Source organism: Alosa pseudoharengus, unplaced genomic scaffold, assembly GCF_046254945.1.
Source record: "Alosa pseudoharengus isolate Yale_2024_CS ecotype anadromous, Long Island Sound unplaced genomic scaffold, YU_APseudo_1.1 YU_APseudo_1.1_scf_16, whole genome shotgun sequence".
In the NCBI taxonomy this organism is placed as follows: Eukaryota; Metazoa; Chordata; class Actinopteri; order Clupeiformes; family Clupeidae; genus Alosa; species Alosa pseudoharengus.
This window is the reverse complement of record NW_027468630.1, coordinates 17,340,140-17,350,303: the sequence shown is the minus strand read 5'-3', so window position 1 is coordinate 17,350,303 and position 10,164 is coordinate 17,340,140. Positions and strand designations below refer to the sequence as shown.

General features: G+C 42.6%; 1 protein-coding gene across 4 annotated transcripts in view; it reads left to right on the top strand.

Annotated features, from left to right (window-relative positions):
- The first annotated feature begins 284 nt into the window (after positions 1 to 284).
- The window catches only part of map2k5 (mitogen-activated protein kinase kinase 5), a 59,150-nt gene continuing 49,270 nt past the window's right edge, over positions 285 to 10,164 (top strand). For all 4 annotated transcript variants that reach the window (XM_076287261.1, XM_076287260.1, XM_076287259.1 and 1 more), the window contains exons 1-7: positions 285 to 690; positions 1,190 to 1,238; positions 1,958 to 2,025; positions 7,077 to 7,146; positions 7,939 to 7,979; positions 9,176 to 9,243; positions 9,792 to 9,840. In XM_076287261.1, the coding sequence (XP_076143376.1) occupies positions 559 to 690; positions 1,190 to 1,238; positions 1,958 to 2,025; positions 7,077 to 7,146; positions 7,939 to 7,979; positions 9,176 to 9,243; positions 9,792 to 9,840 (477 nt within the window). In that variant the 5' untranslated portion in view covers positions 285 to 558. The remainder of the gene's footprint in view (positions 691 to 1,189; positions 1,239 to 1,957; positions 2,026 to 7,076; positions 7,147 to 7,938; positions 7,980 to 9,175; positions 9,244 to 9,791; positions 9,841 to 10,164) is intronic.

Genomic DNA, 10,164 nt, shown 5'->3' with positions numbered 1-10,164 from the left:
AAAGGAATAGTAAGTAAATCAAGAAGAAATGTCTGACTGTGTCTCTTTGCTGATGACAGACGATTAGAGGAAGGCAGTCATAAAAAATATTCTACATTAAAATGTATGAAATATTTTTTACCATTTGAAAGTAAGATCACATCAGCCCACCGTAACAGAAAACAGGAAATCTGCTGCAAAGCTGAATTTGAGTAAACACCAAAGTCACAAAAAAACTACAGACGTTTCCTTGAATCGTTTCCGGGTTCATTACGGTAGTCATCCGGTTTATTTCCGCTATTTGAGAGTTTTCTAGTTTGTTGACAGTTTGAGAGCTAACGTTAGCCAGTATCGGAAAAATCATGGTTTATTCATAATCAAAAACGTTTGTTCATCTTATAGCCACTGGCTGTTTGTTGAGTTGGTCCTGCTGAAGATTTAAGCACAATCCGCAAACAAAATGTGGTTAACATCATCTATAGTTCGAGCGTGCTATTAGCAAGCTAACGTAACATACATGCTGGAGTATAAGTGAGCTAGTTAGCTTAATTACGCTATGGTGCTTCTCACACATTTGTTATGCTTTTACTTCTTCTGAATAATTTGTGCGGCATGGACACCGAGGGAATCGTCATCCGAATCAAAACCTCACGCGGGGACATGGACTCCTCTGTGGACTGTCCCTCTATGCTGAGTTTTAATGACTTACTGGCAAGTACTTTGATAGCGTTAAGTTATTAAATTATCTTACGTTTTGTTTTGACACTTGATTGTACCACATCACAATATATTTCAGTTTTGAAGAGTCAAATGTTGGCATGTCAAATTAGACCGTCAAACATAGAAATGAGCCAATGTTTGGTTTGTAACGTAGCCTAATTATGCCCAAATAGATAGCGATAACTTAAGTATAAGTTACTTTAACGTATGGGTATAAAGGTTCTAGCAAGATTACGTTATGCTAAAGAGACAGTCTTGTGTGGTAAGAGGCAATCTAGTTTTGTTTGTGCCTGACACATCCAAATGTTAAAGTAGCAGGCATAGAATGACAGTGCTTACTCCTAAGCATCCGGTTCCACATCCGGTTCTTGCTGTTTCCACATCCACACTATTATCCAATATATTCTTGCAGCCTAATTTCTGTACATATCAAAGATACTATTTCGCTTGTGAATGTATTTACGTCTGTTTATGGTTCAACATTTCTTAGGTAGCTATAAGGGATGTCATGCCAGAAGCCACAATAACAGCATTTGAATGTAAGTTCATTATTGATCAACATACTAAGTTATGTTTTGCTGCTTGCTGCTTTGCTGTCTGCATACAAAATTCAACAGTTGAGTCTTTGTAAGAGGTAGTTTTTTTACCAGAGAGATTAGACTTTTTATTTTGGCAGATCTTTTTTTACCTGAAGAAGTTTTATTAAATTGTAATGTAGACAAATGAATGTACAGATCTAGGTAATTTGAGCTAAGAACATTACATTCACAGGTTTAGGTCAGAGGGGTCTACTATGAAGCAAAGTTACTTACTGTCTTATTCAGATAACTTCACAAGTAACCACTAATTTAAATGTGACTTTACTATTGTGACAATACGTGACTGTTCTTATAAAGGTCAGTGGTTACTCTGAAGGTTCATGGATAAGGCAGTAACCTCGCTTCATCGTACACCCCTCAGCACTATAAATGAGAAGCCAAGAAGAAAAAAGAACAGAATTTGGCATTCCAAGACATTATAATATTTTGATATGTTTATGCTTTGTTGTGAACTTGTGGCCACTATATATTCTTACTGATACCCAGGGACTGTCAATGCTTGGCTTGCCACAGTGCCCTGGGGGATTATGAATAAGAACATAGTTTTTGTACTTATGGTTTCATTGTGACAGTAGTACATTATGATATTTCGTAATCACGTTGACTGTTGCCATAATCTCTGTTTTCGTGGAGATGATGATAGATTTCCTGTTTTGTAGATGAAGATGAGGTTGGTGATCGAATTACCGTCAGGAGTGACGAAGAAATGAAAGCCATGCTCTCATATGTGAGTGTTAATTTTTCTTAAAAATTCTCTCAAAGTGCCTTTAGTATGTTTTCAGAAATGTTTCTTTTATGACCATTTTTTTCCTACTGCAAGGTTAGTAAGCAAGGAGAAAAATAACATCTGGAAAAAATCTTTTTTTTTTTTGGAAAGTATATATAGTTTTATGGTTCCACAGAATTATAATTACTGACCTCAAACCATTGAGATTTGAGATTTTGATTTATAACCTTTCTCATTGTGCCATTGAGCGCTGAAAGGGTTTTGTTGGAGGGAAAGCTATTAAAAATCTATTATTGTGGATCTTTTCAGCCCTTGGCAAAATATGCTCATTACTAAGCAGATTGGTGAAGATGACAAGTAGCTGCAGATTTTTTCCTTTTTCCTCTTGTCTCTGTACCCTCCCTCCCTCCCCTCCACTTGCTTGATGTGCCAATTGATGTTTCCATGGTAACAAGTCACCTTTGGCATGCACTGGCACAAGTCCTCAAAGAGACGAGCTGCGATCGTCTGCGTCTCTCACCGGTTCCCGCTTGTCTTACAGTGGTCACAAGCAATGTCTAATGTTTAAAGTGCAAATATGGTACAAATGAGGCTACTTAAAGATAATTAAATCTTTTTTTTATTACCCAATACAAAAATCCGCCAATGTTAATTTGCAAGACCCATATCTATATGTACATTCACATTCACATTCATATACCAGCTATATTCTGCTGTATAATTTTATATTTTTTTTCCCCAAAACACTTTTTTTGTTTTGTATTTGTTTCTCAATGCTTACTGTTCATGTCGCAGACATCAAGAGTAATGGCTTTAATTGTTGTGTTTGTGTGCTACGGTGCAAGCTAAATGAACTATCAACTTTTATTATTTATTATGCAGTACTTAAAGTTTCGCCTCATTAATAAACGGACCCCCTGGGCTGAGAAATTTTTCAAAATCTACTTTCATCTGGGGATGTCTTTTACCCCCCATCAGCTTACACTGATGCTTGGATAGCTACAGGCTCTTTTTGCTCTCCCTAGAAAAAAAAGACACTTAGAAATGCATGTTATTTAATTGTTTACTTCAAATCATTTCATTTTTTGTTGTTTTGTGCTCATCGTAGGCTGCTTGAATAATTTCAACGTATCTTTCACCTTTCAGAACATAGCCTAGATTAACTTCACCTGATTTCAGTTACTTTGTCCTCCTTAGTATTGTAAGCTGGCAGTGGGCTCAATAGAAAATCTATGAAGGTCGATAATATTTGATTTGGATTAAAGTGCCCGAGCACGCATAACAATAACCATAATATCTTTTACCTCAAATTGGGTCAGATCACTTGTCATTGTTGATGCTGATGTAAGCTGTATGTATTTCAGGGCAAGTGCATTGGAAGGAACTCAGTCATCTAAATAGGCCACCAAAAAGGTGTTCTGGGGATGCCTGTTTGTAATGCTGTTTAATGCATGCTTGTTTGAAATGCATACAAACACCATTTACCCAAACACATTGCCTCGTTCACATAGTTTTGGCTGCAGCACAATGATCTCCAGCTCCTGAGTAAATGAGTTGCTGCTCCCGATAATAGCCTGTGCTCCTCCTGGGATGGCACCGTCTGGGAAAGGTGCTGAATGAAGGGGAAAGTGTAATATGGGCATAATACTGACTTTACCACGGTCTTACGCAACACTCACACTTTTTTAGCAATCCCCGCATTCATATTCAGAGCATATGCTTTATTTTCGCCTGGGTGGCAGTTTAGCGTCCTCTGAGACCCTCACCTCTTTTCCACTAGCCGAATCTGCCTTGTTGTCATTAATTCCAGATGAGGGGATTGCCATGGTGTTGAATTAATAGGAATTAAGGACTGGTTCTGTTTCTGATGAGCAGTTAAGCAAGCGATTCCGTCGACTCTCTGGTGGCCTCTGCCCTTGGATTGGATCCGTCATGGGATGCCGCCTGGGATCAGATGAGGCTGGCACCTGACCTGACCTCTGGGGTCAGAAGCCGACAGCTTCAAGCCTTCCCTCTCAATTGACTGGGGTCACAACCTGCAGAGGAAATAGTAAAGAACATCCGACCACAATTAAATTGTAAAAAAAACAAAACAACAATCACACCAAAAGACGCCAAATGCACATGCAAAAAGAGAAAGAGTGTGGAATCATGCACGCTGCCGTTAGAGCAAATAGGGATGCGCCGTGTTGCGCATCGAGGACAGCCTCCGTCATCGTCTGACTTTGACCGGGTGCGTGCAGAGCGGACGCCTTTGAGACAGGGGCATTTATAATCGCGCCACTGAACCTGGAGGAAGGAGCCGCTGCCACCACCACCACCACCACCACCGCTGCTGCTGCTGCTGCCGCCGCTGAAAGTTAAAGACTGACCCGTGTCAGATGTAGCCACGCGACCTCATTCCCCCACAATCCCCCAGCCGACGCGCGCTAATTGAGGAGCGCTCCTATTCTGGGTCTGCTAATGATGATGAGGCTAAGGCAGGGGAGGAGAGGAGCGGCGCGAGAGAGAGGGCCAGTCTGTCCCCCCAGGCTGAGGGATGCTGTTTGTGATCAAACAGTGTTTAGTTATTGTCCAACAAAGGGGAATTTCTTTTAATACACTGTTACATATTAGTGGGTAATTGCGGCTCCTAATCAATAAAGTAGTGGAGTGGAAAATTAAAGGTGTTGTGTGTGCGTGCGTGTGTGTGTGCATGCGTGTGTGTGTGTCTGTGTGTGTGTATATGCATGGGTGTGTATGCATGAGTGTGTGAGTGTGCGCTGTAGTAACGACACATTTCTGATCCTACAGCGCGCGCCTACAAGGAACTGAGGGCATGTTCACATGTGCTGGGGTGTCTGTGCATGTCTCTCTGTGTGTGTGTGTGTGTGTGCGTGCGCGTGTGCGTGTGCGCGTGTGCGCATGTGCGTGTGTGTGTGTGTGCGTGTGCAGGAGCGGGAGCTACATTGTTCCTGTGTGGCCTAGCGACAATGCTGGCGGGCAGGAAGAGATGAAACCTGAGGAGGGGGCAGCGATGATAAATAGGCCTTTTAATAACAGCTGCCCCCCCTCCCTTCTCTCTGCGTCTCTCTCCCTCTTTCTCTCTGTGCCTATCTTTCTCTCTCTCTCTCTCTTTTTCTCTCTGTGCCTATCTTTCTCTCTCTCTCTCTCTTTTTCTCTCTCTGCCTATATTTCTCTCTCTCTCTCCGTGCCTATCTTTTTCTTTCTCTCTATGTGACCGACTCTGTTTCTCTCAAGGTGTGATGCATGCAGTGCTTTACTCGTAGGGCAGGGGAGTGTGGCTGCTGTTCTGCTAGGCTGAGCTGAGCTGAGCTGTGTTCTGCCCTGAGTCCAGTGGCCCACTGAAAACAGCACATACAGTTGGCTCCTGGGCCCCAGCATGTCATTGTCCAACACCCCCCCCACCCACACACACATTGCTTCAGGGTCCATCTGTGTCTGTGGTTTGGTTTGCAGTGGACAGCCTGCCTATCTGTTCAGGGGCCAGTGTCAATGAACGAGGTCTCTCACCGACATTAAGACAGGGGAGGAGGGGCACATACACACAAGCTTCTAAGCAGATGGTGGTGTTAACTGAAACATCAATTGGAATCAATTGTTCTTTTAGCAGGAATCGTGTGTGTGTGTGTGTGTGTGTGTGTGTGTGTGTGTGCGTGTGTGCGTGTGTGCGTGTGTGCGTGCGTGCGTGCGTGCGTGCGTGCGTGCGTGCGTGCGTGTGTGTTCTCGCTGTACCTCCTCCTAATTCTTCTAAGAACCCAACACACCTAGTTCACCTTTCTTCCCTTCTTCTACCACCTACGACCTATAAAACTTCTGCCCTCTCATCTTCTGGTAGTAGTATTTATTGGTGTAGTATTAAAGGTGCTCTAAGCGATGTCAAGCGGTTTCTAAGCTAAATCATTTGTATAAAACATACAGCAAACATAACCTCACCATCCACTAGGTGCCTGTGCCCTAAATACACTGTAAAAAATTGCGGCCTTTGTGGGCAACAAAAACATAACAAACTCTTCCAGCCAATCACCGAAGAGATGCACGTTTAGGAGAGTTTCAATTGCACGGGGGGGGGGGGGGGGGGGAGTAGCGAGCTAGCTAGCTCTCTGTTTTGTTTGGATGTCAACAGAAATGACGTTACCCAACATCGCTTAGAGCACCTTTAATTGTTACCTAAGGTAAGGTCCTCTGCGTTATGTTATTCCTCATTGTTGCAAATAACTTTGGATAAAAGCATTTGTTTAATTAATAAATATATTATAAAATGTAATTGTACAAATGTAGTGCACATTCCAGTGAGATCAGCTTTTCACCTACCAGAGCTCAAGGAGAGCGGAGGAGCTTCTGCTGTTGTTTGCAGGGTCAGTCAGAGCACCCTGCTTCTAATGTGCTCACGTACAGTGTTTTTACAGTCGTTTTTTTTTTATGAATAGGATAAATTGCCTCACACACTCTATCGATGCTGTGTTTTTGTGTGTGAGTGAGTTAACCTTCGCTGTGTAGTAATGCAGTGTAGAAGGTAATTAAAGTCGAGCTGTTTTGGAGTGCAGCGTAAGATTGCTGCTCGCTAAAACAAATGGCCCCACTCTTATTTTGACAGGCGTGTGATTGGAGCGCACCTGGAAGGCATTACAAGCTTGGGATCAATAGGGAGTTAATTTCCCATTAAAGAAAGATTACCTGGACGGTGATACTGAGGCTTTTCAGGCTGGGTGTAAAGCCTGATGGACAATGCAAAATGGTGCCGTTTCATGGCATTGAGATTGGCGTTTATCTCTGGTGTCAATAATGCACTGTCCCCTTTCAGTGACAACACTTTTACAGTGAAGGGGAACATTTATACTATGTAAAAGTTAACTCTGTCTTTTAAATTTATTTGTATTGAAGAATGACAAACTCCAGTCTTTATGGTGAAATGAAATCGAACCATTTTTTCTGAATTTGCCTCCCACTGCTCTCTCCCAATCTCTCTTTCTCTCTTTCTCTTTCTCTCTCTCTTTCTCTATCTCTCTCTCTCTCTCTCTCTCTTTCCCTCTCCCTCCCTCTGTCTCTAGTACTGCAATACTGTGATGGAGCAACGTGTCAATGGACTGCTGCCTGAGCCACTGCAGATCTTTCCTCGAGGTTTGTACTGTATAGTGTGTGTGTACAGTGTGTGTGTGTGTGTGTGTGTGTGTGCTGTGTACACACTACTCTTGTCTTGCGAAGTCACCATTAAATAACATTTTACCTCCTGTGGGCTATGTGGCACATAAAAGCACGAAAGGATCCTTTTGAATTTTTGTAATTTGTAACAGCTGGGTAAATGTTATCGTGATGATACCTATCTATAGATTTTAACCTTCCATCTTTGTAAAAGTACAAAGTAGGAGTTATTTTACTGATTTAAACATTTAGTTTCTGATTATTACTAATAATGATAACAGACGCTAATGATATTAGACTGCTAGTTGTGTTGGTTTAAATCATAACACTGGCAGGCATTTTGTTGTGAGGAAAGTATGCAAATACTCTCTCTCTCTTTCTCTCTCTCTCTCTCTCTCTCTGTATGTGTGTGTGTGTGTGTGTGTGTGTGTGTGTGTGTGTGTGTGTGTGTATGTACATATATGCATGTGTAACAGAGAGAAAAACTGAGTGTGAGACAAAGACTAAAGAATCCTGAAAGCCTGTGTCCATATGTACGTAAGGATTAGCGTAGTGTATAAATACAAATGATGTCTGGAAGTAGTACCCCTGTTCCACCCACAGTCATTTCAGCAAGGTCCCCTAATTCCCCGCGCATGTCTCCTGAGCCACGTCTCAATCATTCTCACTGCTAATTTCAGATTCATCCTCATTTCTTTTTAAACGATTCCTTTTCAGCAAATTTGTAAATGGCCCTGATGTGTTCTACAATTTAGTCAATTACTGTTTCAGCCGGCAAGACTCCAGGGATACGGAACATACATGGCCTGAAGGTATCCATTTCAATAATTGTTTCAGGAAAGTTGGGAATGGATTGGCGATGCTGTGCTCCACTTATTGAAATGTCAATTGAAGTCAAGGCTCTCCTCTCACCAGCCCCCTCTTTATATTTATATATGTAGATGTGCAGCTCTATTTTTTCTGCCTCTGTCTGTCTCTCTCTCTCTCTCCTCAACCCCTCCTTCTTCCCTCGCTTTCTTGTCCTTTTTGAAAGTGCTCGGTTGGGGTGTTGGAGATCTATGTCTTGCGTCTAATATGCAGAAACGGTTTAGGGATGAGAAATGATTTGTGCAGATTTATGGTGTTTATGAATATGGAATAAGAACAGTGGTCATGCTTGTATGCATTCTACTGTTCCCATTAAACTTTCTCCTTCTTAGGTTTATTGTAGCTAGTAGTATCATACATACAAAGCAATATTCTCTCCATACATATTAAGTATACATACAGTATGCTTAATTAACCTATATCTGCGCAAGATCATTAGGATTGGTATATGTGGAGTCATTGGGTCAGGTGTTTGTTTTCAGACATTGCCCTAGACTCAAAATGATCTTTTTAGGTTTTAATGTAAAATTAATTGCTTTGGTGGCAAGTAAAGTAAATTATATATCTGTTTGAAAACGAGGTCTTCATGGACACTAATTAATTAACAAGAGAATCTCTTCTTTACTGGACTGATCAGAGTGACCTGTAGACCTCAATTAAACAAACTATTTTTAGTTGCTGTGTGTGTGTGTGTGTGTGTGTGTGTGTGTGTGTGTGTGTGTGTGTGTGTGTGTGTGTGTGTGTGTGTGTGTGTGTGTGTGTGTGTGTGTGTGTGTGTGTGTGTGTGTGTGTGTGTAAGCATGTTAGATTTAGGTCTGATCCTTTGAATGCCATTCAGGAGAGCACATAATGGCAAACTGAATTTATTTTTAATGTCACCTAAATGTTTTGGCGCACAGATGTTTTTTTCCAAGGATACACCCCAAATTTTCACCCCCCCCCCACCCCCCCCACTCGTCCTATCCTCCCCAAGCTACCTCCTTCTGCCCCCCCCACTCCACACACACACACTTTCCCCATCTCCGCATCTTCCACAAAAGCCAATTAACCTTCGCTCTGAGCTGTGGAGCCACTGTGCTGAATCACAGGTTAATGAGAGCCATGGCATGGCCTTCCTGTCATTGTCTCTGTCTGGCCGCAGGTGAACACGAGGCATGCATCCGACAACAACCGCGCCCCCTGTGCCACCGAAACGCTGCCCAACAATAGGTGAGATGCCCAGGGTTACAGCTGCACAGCCGGTAGGGTGAGTGAGGGGGGGATGCCAGCGCTGGAGAGGGAGTAGGGTGAGTGAGGGGGGGATGCCAGCACTGGAGAGGGAGGTCTGGGACGAACCGCAAGTCTGACCTTATCAGTGGATGCGGTCCTGATATAACCTACCTACCTTATAGCAGCTGTGTGGATCAGCCACTGTTTTGATGAGTATAATAATCTATCTGTGTTTATGATTATTATAATGATTAGGTTTATCTGTGACATCATCTCTAGCTTCAGTTTGGTGGTGGCATGGATACATGTGTTTCTGCATGACATCATCCAAACGTCTATCCATTAGTGTCATAGAACATGCACACCCTGTCTCCCTCTCTCTTTCTCTCTCTCTCTTTCAATCTCTGTCTCTCTCTCTCTCACTCTCTCTCCCCCCCCTCTCTCTCTCTCCCTCTCAGTGATAATACAGGCAGTATGCATGCATGCATGTGTAAGCTTTGCACTGTGCAATGTGTTAATGGTCACTGACAGACATTTTCCCCACACAGCTTAAAAAAGTCTTCAGCTGAGCTCAAAAAGATCCTGACAAATGGACAGGTATGATGTTTTATGTAGTTCCTTTATCTATCCACACATGCATTCACAGACGTACACAAGCACACACACACACACACACACACACACACACACACTGAAGACAAATACAGACAATTGGTTTCCCTATGAGGTTCTATTAAACCCAGGGCTACCCCTGTTGTTCCCTCTACTCCCAAAGCTATGAGAGGGGGAGATTTTCACTGCCGCAGGCCTCTCTGCATTGTCCAGCCGCACCTATTAGCTCCTATCGACTGGGACATGCTTGTCCCCCACTCAATGAGTGGTTCCTTATTGATTTTTATTTTCCCAGTGTTTTTCACGCTG